The sequence below is a fragment of the Microcaecilia unicolor genome, chromosome 13, assembly GCF_901765095.1.
Source record: "Microcaecilia unicolor chromosome 13, aMicUni1.1, whole genome shotgun sequence".
Taxonomy (NCBI): domain Eukaryota; kingdom Metazoa; phylum Chordata; class Amphibia; order Gymnophiona; family Siphonopidae; genus Microcaecilia; species Microcaecilia unicolor.
Window position 1 is genome coordinate 38,719,221 of NC_044043.1, and position 13,455 is coordinate 38,732,675.

The 13,455-nt window shown below is 40.2% G+C and overlaps 1 protein-coding gene across 2 annotated transcripts in view; it reads left to right on the top strand.

Moving 5' to 3' along the window:
* Positions 1 to 12,103, top strand: part of ANKFY1 (ankyrin repeat and FYVE domain containing 1) — a 138,792-nt gene extending 126,689 nt beyond the window's left edge. For both annotated transcript variants that reach the window (XM_030222266.1, XM_030222267.1), the window contains exons 20-25: positions 2,365 to 2,512; positions 3,511 to 3,601; positions 6,132 to 6,256; positions 8,137 to 8,283; positions 10,400 to 10,490; positions 11,047 to 12,103. In XM_030222266.1, the coding sequence (XP_030078126.1) occupies positions 2,365 to 2,512; positions 3,511 to 3,601; positions 6,132 to 6,256; positions 8,137 to 8,283; positions 10,400 to 10,490; positions 11,047 to 11,179 (735 nt within the window). In that variant the 3' untranslated portion in view covers positions 11,180 to 12,103. The remainder of the gene's footprint in view (positions 1 to 2,364; positions 2,513 to 3,510; positions 3,602 to 6,131; positions 6,257 to 8,136; positions 8,284 to 10,399; positions 10,491 to 11,046) is intronic.
* The last annotated feature ends 1,352 nt before the right edge of the window (positions 12,104 to 13,455 follow it).

The following is a 13,455-nucleotide window of genomic DNA, read 5'->3' on the forward strand; positions in this document are numbered from 1 at the left end:
AGATCACAGTGCAGAACTAAGACACACATTGTTTTTGAAGCATCTGTGCAATTATCAAAGCAGTGGGGTAGGTAGGAGACTGTCAAGCACATTTTTGTTTTTTAATTTCCATTTTGCTCACTCCTTTTTCAGTAGTAGCTCAAGGTGAGTTACATTCAGGTACTCTGGATATTTCTCTGTCCCAGGAGGGCTCACAATCTTGGTTTGTGCCTGAGGCAATGGAGGGTTAAGTGACTTGCCCAAGATCACAAGGAGCAGCAGTGGGATTTGAACCGGCCACCTGTGGATTGCAAGACTGGTGTTCTAACCACTAGGCTACTCCTCCACTAGTGACATTTCATGTAGAAGCCTGTCCTTGCAGATCAGCAACGCGGCCGCGCAGGCTTCTGTGAGTCTGACGTCCTGCACATACGTGCAGGACGTCAGACTCACAGAAACAGAAGCCTGCGCAGCCGCGTTGCTGATCTGCAAGGGCAGGCTTCTACATGGAATGTTGCTAGTGGAATAGCAACATTCATTCCATGTAGAATCTCAACTAGTAGCAACATTCCAGAATCTCAAATAGTAGCAACAGAATCTCAAATAGTACCAACATTCCATGTAGAATCTCAAATATTTATTTAGATTTTGCTCACATCTTTTTCACTAGTAGCTCAAGGTGAGTTACATTCAGGTACACTGGATATTTCTCTGTCCCAGGAGGGCTCACAATCTAAGTTTGTACCTGAGGCTATGGAAGGTTAAGTGACTTGCCCAAGATCACAAGGAGCAGCAGTTGGATTTCAACCGGCCATCTCTGGATTGCAAGACCGGTGTTCTAACCACTAGGCCACTTCTCCACATCTGTCACTCCCAAGCAATATTAGTTGCTTGGGAGTGACAGATGAGAGTGAGAGAGAGCAGGGTGAAGGCTGTGTGAGGGAGGAGGGGGTATGAGCAGAACAGAAACTGGGTGAAGTGCGAGGCAAGTATGAGCAAGCAAGAAACTGGGTGAAGGTTCTGGGGAGGGTATATGAGAGAGGAAAGGACTGGGTGGGGATCCAGGCCATGGTGATAGCTGAAACAGGCAATTGTGTCTTCACTTCATCAATCAAAGGTATTAGTCATATAAGAGAGACTGCAAGAAGGCTGGACGGGAGTGTGAGTTACATGAGAGACACTATATGAAGGGGGGGTTAGTTTCACATGAGAAGAGAGTGCATGAAGGCTGGAGGGGTGAGTTATGAGAGAGAGAGTGACTGAGGCTGGGGAAGGGGGGTATATGAGAGAGAGGCGAGGACGTATGCCATGATGATATATGAAACGGAGACCATTACCTATTTGCTTCACCTATCAGGTGGGTAATGTCACACTGCTGACAACATGCTTCCAGAAGGGAAACTTCTGGTTTTTGGCTGTGATGTGCAGTGGTACCTTAGGGGACTAATTTACTAAACTTTCAGTCACAGAATGGGAAAAGAGCCTTAGTAAATTTGTTTCTAAAGGAGCCACTGTTGATCACAGAAGGATAGAAAGGATTCTGCCCCCCCCCCCCCCCCCCCCCAATATACACTCTTCAGTTTCACTGCGAACAACTCTGGGTGCGGGGTGGAGGAGAAATGAAAGAGGTTTCAGCTGCTGGCTCCTAGATTCAGTGAAAATTTGTCAAGGCCTGCTTTAAGAGACTGATTTACGACATTTTTTTTTGCCCATAGCCACATAATAGGAAAAGGACCTTAGTAAATCCACCCACCACACCAATCCCAAAATTCGTGAGGTGGGGAAAGAGAAGTAAGAAAGGTCAGCTATTGGCTTTTAAGTTTGGGGGCTGGCTCCGAAATCTAATGAAAATTTGTTGAGGCCTGTTGTGTATCTTAATGACTTCACACAGAATGCCTGTGTTAGACCAAAAGGTGCCTATTTGAAGCTTATTTTTAAAGGCAACATAAGCAATTATATGACTTTATCAAGTACGCTTCCAGATCTAGCCCCATGCATCTTCTCCAGAGAACATCTTTTATAAATATGAGCATACATTGCAATTCCCCCTCTGCTCTGTCCAAGCTGTTGCTCCTGTGCACCTATGCTTATGCCAGGGCACACTTTCCATGTTCATACTTTTTGTGTGTGTTTGTAGCCATATAATTTTTTTAAAGCCCTTCTCAGTGTGTTAAACAAGCTTTAGACAGGAAAAAAGCTGTGAAAAATGGCCCCCTGAGTTTGTGAATGAGGAACCTACCTTCTTATTGAACAGGAGCAATCTCTCTCATCTTCCTTCATAGTGTTGTATACCAGAGGCGTTTTTATGTGTACGTGTTTACTTGAATCTTTTCTGATGGGTGCCTGCAGGACTGGGCCTGCCTGTTTTTATGGTGTTATTAATAGCTTCTTGCAGGTGCAAAAGTAAATGAACTGACCAAGCATCGTCAGACAGCTCTCCACCTTGCAGCCCAGCAGGACTTGCCCACCATTTGCTCTGTCCTTCTGGAAAATGGAGTTGATTTTGGGGCTGTGGATGAGAATGGAAATAATGGTAAGCATTGTTGAGATGTCTTATGGTTTTTTTACAAAATTGAAGTGATTCAACGTACAGTGAACTGGGTGGATTTATGTTTTGTTTTACTAACCACAGTATTGCTTTGTTTATTATTTGATTTTAGTTTTTTTATATGGATTGTTTTATGTTTATTTTTTGAGGGTCTTATTGCACTCTGCCTAGCACTGTAGATAGCGCAGGTAATAAATATTTTTATATAAATAAAAATAAAGCAGTGCCACTCCGGAAAAAGCTTCTGGGAGAGATGAGCTTTGCTTCTGCCAAAGAGTGTTAGGCCTGAGCTGATCTTCAAGTTATTCAGGAAGGGGATGCTACTAGTTATGTGAAGCATCTTCCTTCCAGAATATAGAGAAATCAGAGGTGTTTAAGGACCTTACTTGTTAGGCTCTGAGCTGAGGAACAGTGATGCAGAATTTTTTGGCCTATGTGGTGGTGGTCTCTAAAAACAATTCCTGTATGTCATTGCTTGGACCATTGTCCCCTCGGGTTGTTTAACTAATTACATCATTACTTCCTGTATGCTTATCCATGTGCAGGGAGAGGTACTATGTCTCATTTCGAGCAAGGAGATATGACTTTGCTTAAATGAGGGATCTCAACAGAAAAATCAGAACAACCATCTTCATGCATGCAGGAGAGTAAAATCAGGACTGGTTCTGCTTTCCTTCTGCATATAAATTTATTCAGTGCCCTATGTGTGTTGGGATATTAAAGGATTAGAGATCAGTCAGTTATGCAGGAAGTAAACTGAGATGACAGCTGTGTCTTCAGGCTCTTGCTTCAGATTCCATCAATCCTAGTTACAAGTAAAGCACAAAAGTATTCCATCTTTCCCTTACCTGAGTCCTATGGTTTGTAATTAAGGAACTAATGAAGTCCCCATCTCTTTTCTCATTGACAACAGATTTCCTTTTCGTTTTTCAGTTTGCTGAAAGTATGTTGTAATGCTGACTTCCTCTTTCTGTCTGCTTCAGCTCTTCATCTGGCAGTAATGCACGGTCGCCTGAACAACATTCGTGTGCTTCTAACTGAATGCAGCGTGGATGCAGAGACCTTTAATCTTAGGTAACTATAATACAACAGCCCAGTTCGAGCATTAATCTAATATTCTTTCTTTACCAGAAAGAAATAGTAATCCCTCATTTTTAAATACGTTAGTTCTAATTTATCTATAAAAATGGTTCATACCATAAAGGGGTGAAGCTCAACTGTGAAATTGGACGATGAGGTTCCTGTTGTTATTAACATTCCATAAGTGAATATGTGATAATTGCAAGTAAAATATGCAACAGTGAACTATCACTAAGGAATAGTGAATTTATACTAAGGAAGTTAGAGAGGGGGGGAGGAGGGAGGGGTGAACGGGGGAGATATTGGAATTCTGGAAGGATAGCACAAATGAGTTCTTGTTTAGTTCTTATGGAATGGGAAGACTTTTACTTTTGCCTTTGTTCCAAGTATAGATTTGTATAAGCTTGAAGTATAATAATACTGGTGTAAAAAAAGAAGGGATAGGGGAGGGAGAACAAGATAAACGTTTGATGGCGACTGTTAACAAGTGGGCTGTATTATACAAGTTTTGATGTTTGAATTTCTATATTATTCATATTATTGGACATGTTTATTTGGAACTGTCATCAATAAAAAATATTGAATTAAAAAAAAAAAAAAAAGGTTCATACCAAGTCAGCGGTTCCCAACTGATGTATCACGACACGTTAATGTGTCACGGGGCTGGCAGACAGAGCGGCTTCTTTTTTTCCTGTTTCTATTTTTCCCCTCTGTTTCCTCTTCTGTCCTGCCACAGATCCAGTACCTCTCCCCCTCCCCTTGAGTCTGGCACTTTCACCCCCCCCCCCCCCCCCCCAATTTCTTCACTGGTGCAGGCAGTAGCACTAGGCTGTCTAGTCCTGCCCCTCTAATGTAACTTCCTGTTTACACACTGGCAGGATGCTGCATAGGGAAGGACCAGCCTGTTGCCACTGTCAGCACCAGCAAAGAAATCAGGTTTTTGTGGACCGGGAGGCCACTTAGTGAGGATGAGGAAGTGCCAGAATTGGAGAGGGGGGATAGGTACTGGACTCAGGAGGAGGAAAGGAAGAGGTGCTGGATCTACAGCAGGAGAGGAGGGGAAACAGGGGACACAGAGCTTTTGGGCTATAAGGGGGAAGGTGAGAGAGAGGACAAGGCATGCTGGATCATAAGGGGGAAAGGTGAAGAGAGGGGATAGGGAGTTGCTGGACCATAAGGGTGGAGGAGAGGGGAGAGGTACTGGACTCAAGGGGAGGAAAGGGAGTGGTGCTGGATCTACAGCAGGAGAGGAGGGGAAATGGGGCACAGAGCTGCTGGGCTATAAGGGGGAAGGTGAGAGGGGGGGACAAGGAGTACTAGACCATAGGGGTGTAGGGGAAGGGAGGGAAGGAATTGCTGAACCATAAGGGTGGAAGGGAAGGGAGAGAGGGGAGTGTCGGGTCATAGGGATGGAGGGGAAGAGAAAAGGGACAAGTAAATGCTGGAATATAAGGGGGAAGGGTGGAGCGAGGGGACGGGGAGTTGCTGGACCATAGGGGTGGAGTAGTTGAGGGACCAAGATGCGTTGTACAGTCTGTTGGGATAATTTGATGGTTAGCTAAACTCAAGGCAAGTTCATTGTATAGTTAAGCAAGAGATAAGGAACTGATCTAAGTTACAGTATGTGTAAGCAAGCGAGTCCAGGTGCAGAATGAGTGTATACTCAATCACTCTATGTATTAAAGGCTTGGCAGAAGAGCCAGACTTTCACCTGCTTCCTAAAGTAGAGGTAGTCTCGAGTTACACGTAGCCCCTCTGGGAATAAATTGTAGAGCGTGGGGGCTACTCTTGAGAAGGCTTGCTGGCGGTAACACATCACATGTTTTTTAAATCATAAAAATTAATTCTACTCTTGTATGGTAGGTTTGCTACATGTATGTTAGGATTTTTTTTTTTTTTCAGATTTTGTATTTTATCACAGTGTGCCTGGTAATGGTGCTATTACTCAGATGGCATGAGACTCAGAATGTATATATAATATTTTGTATGATAACTTGTATGGAGAAATGTGTTCTAGTTACGATCTATATCTGTTGGGAGGGGTGTGCGGATGCAGGGCATATTTACATTTTATTCATAAGAACTGCCATACTGTATCAGACTAAAGGTCCGTGAGGGTCATGTATGAAGTGTGTCATGTATGTGAGCATTGTCCATCAGGTGTGTACTGACTGAAAAAAAGTTGAGAACCATTGTACTAAGTGATTATCTCTTAAATCATATTTACTTTTAAGTTATAAAAATCATGTATCTTTGCAGATGTTTAAAATGAAATGGCCCTTTAGAATTAAGAATTTTTCTGGACGAGAAGAGCTGCATGCTTTGTTATGTAATGATACGTTTATTTTATTATATATGTTTTTTTCACTCTACATTGCCTAGAGCTATGGATAGTTGTGGTCTGTTTATTTAAAATATTTATAAACACACTTCTTAAACCTTACTGATAATTAGGTTAAAGGGCTTCTCTAATACAGGTGTGGAAAGATAAAGATGGTTGAATGTTTGTTCTCTTTTGTGTCAGAGGTCAGTCGCCCATTCACATTTTGGGGCATTATGGAAAAGAGAATGCAGCTGCCATCTTCGAGCTCTTTTTAGAGTGCATGCCAGAATATCCACTAGATAAACCCGATGCCGAAGGAAACACAGGTAGGTAGCTGGGCAGGCTGTTCATCTTGTGAATTTGGATTTGGACTTTAGATTTAATTACTTGCCTTTCCAAAACTAAGTTCAAACCCAGAGGGTTTACATTCTGAGTTTTGTACCCAGAACATTGGAGGGTGAAATGACTTGCCCATATTACAGGGACAATCAGCAGGAGAAGTGGGATCTGAGCATTGGCTTCCTTGGTTCTTGGTTCTCAGCCAGCTGTTCTTAGGCTACTCCTGTACTTACAACACATTTTTATGTAGTTGGAATGTGACCACCAGCTGTCACTGGTTGGCAGCTTTATTGTTTTGTTTTCTAAAATACTCAGATAATGTTAGATACTTCTTTATCTACAATGGCCACAAAAGTCTATTGGCATAATTTGGTGTCCTGTTGGACTCTGTGATTTTGTCACTAGTGTGTCATTGAGAAGGGGAAAATTGCAAACCATTGAACCAGGAGTTCCTTAGTGTCCCTCCGGACCGGACCAGGATTGGACTGATGGGTTGTGCACGCCTACCAGCAGGTGGAGACTGAGAAAAGTCTAAAACTAGAGAGCCAATGAGAGCCCTGGCCATGTGACCCTAGCCTCAGTATTTTCTCAGTCTCCAGCAGGCAGGAGGTAAGCCCATTAGTCTCTCTCTGTCTCTTTCTCTTTTAGTAGATAATAATAATAATAATAATCATATAGTTCTTCTGTGCAGGAATCTGAGTTAGCGGCTTAACAGATAGGGATTTCTTTTCTTTTCCAGCCTCTGGGGTGTTATACTCGGGTGTCCCGAGTCTCTCCCCCCTTCCTCCCCATCTCCCATACTTAGCTGGGAAGGGCTACCCTTTAGGTGAAAAGGAATATTGCCTTTGGGAGAGGCAGCCACTTTTACTTTAAAAATAATTATAATAATTAAATAAATTAATAAAGGAAGTTAAAAGGTAAAGCCTTTCTTTTCCCAGAGTACTAATGAGCAGACATCTTTGTTGTGCTCTATTCCTCTTGTGGAGTTTTTTCTTTTCTAGTTCGTTTGTTAAAAAAAAAAAAGAAGAGGGAAATAATTCTTACAGTGACCATGACCTTAACGAGTGTTATTCATTACTGCGATTCTGTTTTTCCTCTGTTTTCCTCATGTTTTTGGCACCGATGTGTTGTTACAAAAAAAAAAAAAAAAGACGCTGTTGGACTCTGTGATTTTGTCACTAGTGTGTCATTGAGAAGGGGAAAATTGCAAACCATTGAAGCAGGAGTTCTGTTACATGTGAGGAAAGACTTAAGAGGCTAGGGCTCTTCAACTTGGAGATGAGATGGTTGAGGGGGTGTATGATAGAGGTATACAAAATCCTGAGTGGAGTAGAGTGGGTGGGCTTGAATCGATTACTCTTTCAAAGTGCAAAGACGAGGGAACACTCCATGACATTACATGATAATACTACAAATAGAAAATATGTTTTCAATAAGCATAATGTTAACATAAAAATGAAATTGTTGCATTGTCATGTGCTGGAGCCAATGACTCGTTGTTATGTTTGAGATGTTATCTCAATAAAAATTCAAAGTTAAAAAAAAAAAAAGAAAATATGTTTTCACTCAGCAAATAGTTAACCTTTGGAACTCATTGCTGGTGGATGTGATAACAGTGGTTAGCATATTTGGGTTTAAGAAATTTGACAAGTTCCTGGAGGAAAAGTCCATAAACTGATATTAAAGTAGATACGGGGAAATCTACTATCCCTGAGGTCAGTAGCATGGAATCTTGCTACTCTTTGGTATTCTGCCAGGTATTTGTAATCTGGATTGGCTATTGTTAGAACCAGGATACGGAGCTAGATGAACCAAGAGTCTAACCCAGTATGGCTATTCGTATGTTCTTACGATTTTTGTTTTTCAGTGCTACTTCTAGCCTATATGAAGGGAAATGCTAACCTTTGCCGAGCTATAGTGAGGGCTGGTGCTCGACTCGGGGTCAATAATAACCAAGGAATCAATATCTTCAATTACCAGGTTGCCACTAAACAGCTTCTCTTTAGACTTCTAGGTAAGTGTTCACACAGGGCTTGTCTCCAATGCCAACCAGTCTGCTGTCATTTTATTATTAATCTTTGAAGCTTCCTTTAGAGTGCTAAGAATTGTTAAAGGAAAATAATGTTAATAGTTAAAGGACAATAATATACTGCTGAGGTTCCTGCTTGTATACTGGTGTGTCATTTCTAATTGAAGCATAGTAACATAGTAGAACGGGTAGACGTGAATCGCTTGTTTACTCTTTCAAAAAATACTATGACTAGGGGGCACACAATTAAGTTACAGAGTAGTAAATTTTAAACCAGAGAAAATATTTCTTCACTCAACGTGTAATTAAACTCTGGAATTTGTTGCCAAAGAACATGGTAAAAAGCAGTTAGCTTAGCGGGGTTTTAAAATGGTTTGGATAACTTCCTAAAAGAAAAGTCCATAAGCCATTATTAAGATGAACTTGGGGAAAATCCACTGCTTATTTATTTGTTGCATTTTGTACCCCACATTTTCCCACCTATTTGCAGGCTCAATGTGGCTTACATAGGCACCATGAGGCGTAAGCCGCCTCCGGTGATGAAACAAATACAGAGTGATGTTACAGACACATAATGGAATCGAGAGAAGAAGAGTTATATAATGTTTCTAGGATAAGCAGCATAAAATGTATTGTACTGTTTTGGGATCTTGCAAGGTAATTGTAACCTGGATTAGACATTGGAAACGGGATGCTGGGCTTGATGGATCTTTGGTCTGTCCCAGTATGGCAACGCTTATGTTCTTTTGTTAGATGATTGTATACAAAGACAAAGGGGTCCATGTAGTTTCCTAGTTGAGATTCTTCTACTCTAGCAGCACCTTGTGTTTTGGATTATGTTAGTAGTATTTTATGTTATATTTCTGTTAAATGGTAATGTTTTGTTTTACATTGGTATGTATGTTTTTATGAAAACCGCCTAGTTTATAGGCGGGTTAGAAGTGTTTAAAATAAAACAGATAAATTAGCATATACGTTCTCCACATGCAGCCCAACACCAAGCCTATCTTGTCTCTTTGTAATCTCTCATCCTCGTACCCGCCATTTCCCTCCATTTCTATCCCAAGCAAACCTACGATCCAGTCAAAAGTGCTGTTCTCCACCAGCTCTGCCTGGTAGTTCATTTCAGCTTTGGAGTGTTGAACTTTGTGTTTTTCTTTGTTTTTTTATAAGACCACTACTCAAAAACCCATATCCCTTTCCATGTCTTTTTACAAAGTTTTGTAATAATCCTCATAATCAACAAAATTAGGATGATCAAGTAAATCCAGCCTCTCCAAACTCATTGAAGTTCAGATTTTTTGTTTTGATTTGGGCGGTGGGAGGTTGTAAGATTTTCACTTATTTTTTTTTGTTCTTGAAGGTGCAGAAGTTATGAAGTTCAGATTTTAACCATTATCTTCTGTACAGTTTACCCAGCCTTGGTTGGAAGCTCGATACAGTCTTAACAATGCTGTTAAAGATTGTAACTGCTCCACCATGCAAGTTTGCATGTTGCCTGGTTTGTGGGGTATTGTTTTGTTGTTTTTTGTTTGGAAGCTCATTTAAATCATGCATCTTCTGGTTTGGGGTTGTAGCTGTTTTACCATTACATTTGCCACTGGGTATGCTGTGTGGTTATCCTATGCTTTTTAAAATTGTGTTGACATTTCTTTCACCTGCATTTCATCCACGAGTCCATCCCATGCATCCAGCACCCTTTTCTTAGTATTTTTGCCATCATGACTTCTTTACTCATCTCTTTTAACATTACCAGTGTATTTCTTTTTTGAGGTCATTTGTACATTTTGAATGCTGATCATTTTGCAGTTAACCTTTTTGAACTGCATTTAGGGAAGGTTAACTAATAAAAATTGTCCATCATCCCCAGAGCTTGAGTGGTTTAAAAAAATGGTAAATTTAATTCTGCTGGATAAATGGTGACTTCTATTGAAAAGAAAATGCCATTGAATCAGGTGGAAGGCTAGGAAAGGAGAAAGGCCCTATTAATTTCCACACTTATCACATCTGTATCATGGAATTTACTGGACATTTGTTAAATATCCATAATAGTAATCGTCTCTAGGATTTTTATATCGCATATCCCCTGTTGTCATTTCAGATATGCTAGCAAAGGAACCACCATGGTGTGATGGGTCTAATTGTTATGAATGCACTGCCAAGTTTGGAGTCACAACAAGAAAGCACCACTGGTAAAAATGAGCTCTTATACAAACACATAGGACAGGGAATCATTACAAGATGAAGGCATGGCTGTACTTTCTCCAAAGGCTGCATTCTGTTAACTTATATCTGATGTTAAGGGTTAGCCACTCAGCAGTCTGATGTTAATGTGAGGGGATATAAATTAAGGAGTCTACGACTGCCCATTGAGCTGGACAGATATTGTCCTCCTAGGAAACTCAGGCTAAAACCACAAATTGTTCCTGGTTTAAACAATTAGATGGAGGGAGGATATTATTTTGAAACCATGCAAATTTCTGGAGTGGGAAGATTAGATTCCAGCTGCTTGTTTCTATTCTCTAGTGTGTGATAAGATATACCTCTCAGTGCCTACATGGAATTATTTAAATGGAATATATTGTAATCTTTTTATCATGTTTAAAGGTATAGAGGGGGTGATTGAGGGTAGGGGGCTATTTGACCTCTTTATACCCCTGGGATCAGCCGACTCATTTTGCAATCACCTTTGGATGATAAGAATGTAATCCAGTAACAACATTTTATACAATTTTCTTCTTCCCATAGTCGCCACTGTGGGCGCCTGCTGTGTCACAAATGCTCTACAAAGGAGATTCCTATTATAAAATTTGATTTGAACAAACCCGTCCGAGTTTGTAACATCTGCTTTGACGTCCTGACTCTGGGTGGAGTCTCTTAGTGTCCTGGGAACAGCATCTTGAGCTCTCTTCCACGACCGGATCCCTGCTAGTGAGCCCTATGGACAGAGGAGGAAGTGCATCCCAGTCTACCTTCTGCAATAGACTGAATGAATAATGGACCATATTATGATATATTCCAGTGTAAATGATTTGTACAACTGTCCGTATATCAGGCTGCGCTAGATTTTGCTATATCTTACCATGAATTGGACTGGATCTTTAAGAAAACTGTGTAATAAACTCATTTGAGTTTGACTCGGGAAGTATGAAGAGTGACGCTCGCCCAGCGTCCTGCTCTGAGCAAAGTTGCAAAGCATTATGTCTGCCTATCACTGCAGCAACTGCAGTAACCTACTAATTTTCTTTCCATAATCATCACCAAAAACAATTTCCACCTTCTCTGTAAGGCTGTTACAGGTGTAATATGAAACACCCCTAGAGAGAGAGGGAGTTTTTGAAACAGGGTTTAGATTTTAGGATTGCTAAGAAACTGTGGCCTTACAACCGAAAGCTTTATAACCTAATATGTCTAGTTCAAGAAGGGTGTCAGGTTTACAGCTCCTCATTTTGATAGTCCTTTAAGCTGTATTCTGTAAATCCATCATTTTCTGTAACATGTTTGGGAGCAATTCTTTATCTTAATGACTAGCAGATAAGTGAACTTATGTCCGTTAAATAAGCTAGTAGGAAAAAAAAAGGTCACCTAACACTTGCCACTTTTTTGCATTTTCAGTCTCTCATCCTTAATCGCTTCTCCTGTCTTAGTTTTCTTTTTCTCTTTCTCTCCTGCCAGTAAATACTACAATTGATCTTGGTAATACATTTCAAGTTACACTTGTGAAATTGTTTAAAACAACACTAATGTGCTATCATAAAAACAGATCTGTGTAGAATTTAATAATTTGATATAAAAAAATAAATATCTGAGCTACATTTATGAGGTATGAAAGAGTTTTGGTTTGTTTAACAGTCAATTGCTGTAACACATTGGTTGACCTCTATAACTGGGGTCAACCGTAAAATAACATCTTAACTGTAGCCCATGTTGATAACTTCCCACCTAAATGACAACAGAGAAAAACCTATTAATTCCTTAAATTTGATGAAGAGTATTCCAGAAACCTAAATCTAAGATCTGTTTTCCCTCTGCCGCATTATCCTTCTAAATCTGTAAACTTATGCGCACAATTTTACACGTAGCACACACGGTTGCATGCGTAAGTCGTAGAATAGTGCCTGTGAATGTGTATAACTGACCCCTGTGGGTAGTGCGGTTCGGTAGCCTTGAGCTCCATCCTGCTGTCCAACATCGCTCACTTGAGTGCCCAATTCGGTTCACATATAACAGAATCTTTCAGCTTGTAGAGTTCTGTGTTGTGTATTTTCTTTATCATATGACTGAAAATGAGATTTTCTTTAAAAACAAATCATTCACAAAGATGGGTCACACAATTGTTCTCAGCGTGAATGGACAGACTCCTTCCAGAGAAAGGTCCAAAAGCCTTTTAGAGCCCACATGGTGGCGTGCATGTGTGTTTACTTCATAGTCAGATAATTTGGCACCTATGGCCAAGTAAAAAAAAAAAAAAAAAGTGTGCCCTCACCCTACACACAACACAGAACCCTACAAGCTGAAAAACTCTGTTATATGTGAATTGAATAAGGCACTCAAGTGAGCGATGTTGGACGGCAGGATGGAGCTCAAGGCTGCCGAACCACACTACCCACAGGGACCAGTAATGCACATCACTGGCACTATTCTTTTTTTTTATTCAAATTTTAATAATTACAATATTCAATAAATCTTGAATAAAATACACGAAATATGCAACATCATCATAGGAAAACAGTGATACAAAGAGAAATAGAAAAAAAAAACTCTTATCGACCACAATTTAGGAATTGATCCAAGAAAAAGAAATTAAATTATAAGCTAATATAACAAAGCCTATTCTCTAATTGTTAAACCAAAGACTGCACCATGCTCTGTTGACTTAATCCAAGCTACTATACAGTGTTACATTCAGGATTAAATTTTCACAATTACACTCTCTTTGCTTAATAGAAAATCCTCTAACTGCTTAGGTTCAAAAAATTGGTATTGCTTTGTTTGATACAGTATCCTACATTCGCAAGGAAATTTCAATTGAAAATTTGCTCCTAAAGCTACTACCCTAGGACGCTGTAAAAGAAATAAGTTTCTTCTCTTTTGGGTTTCCCTGGATAAATCCGGGAAAACCCTTACTTTTGAACCTAAAAATAAAGAATTCAAATG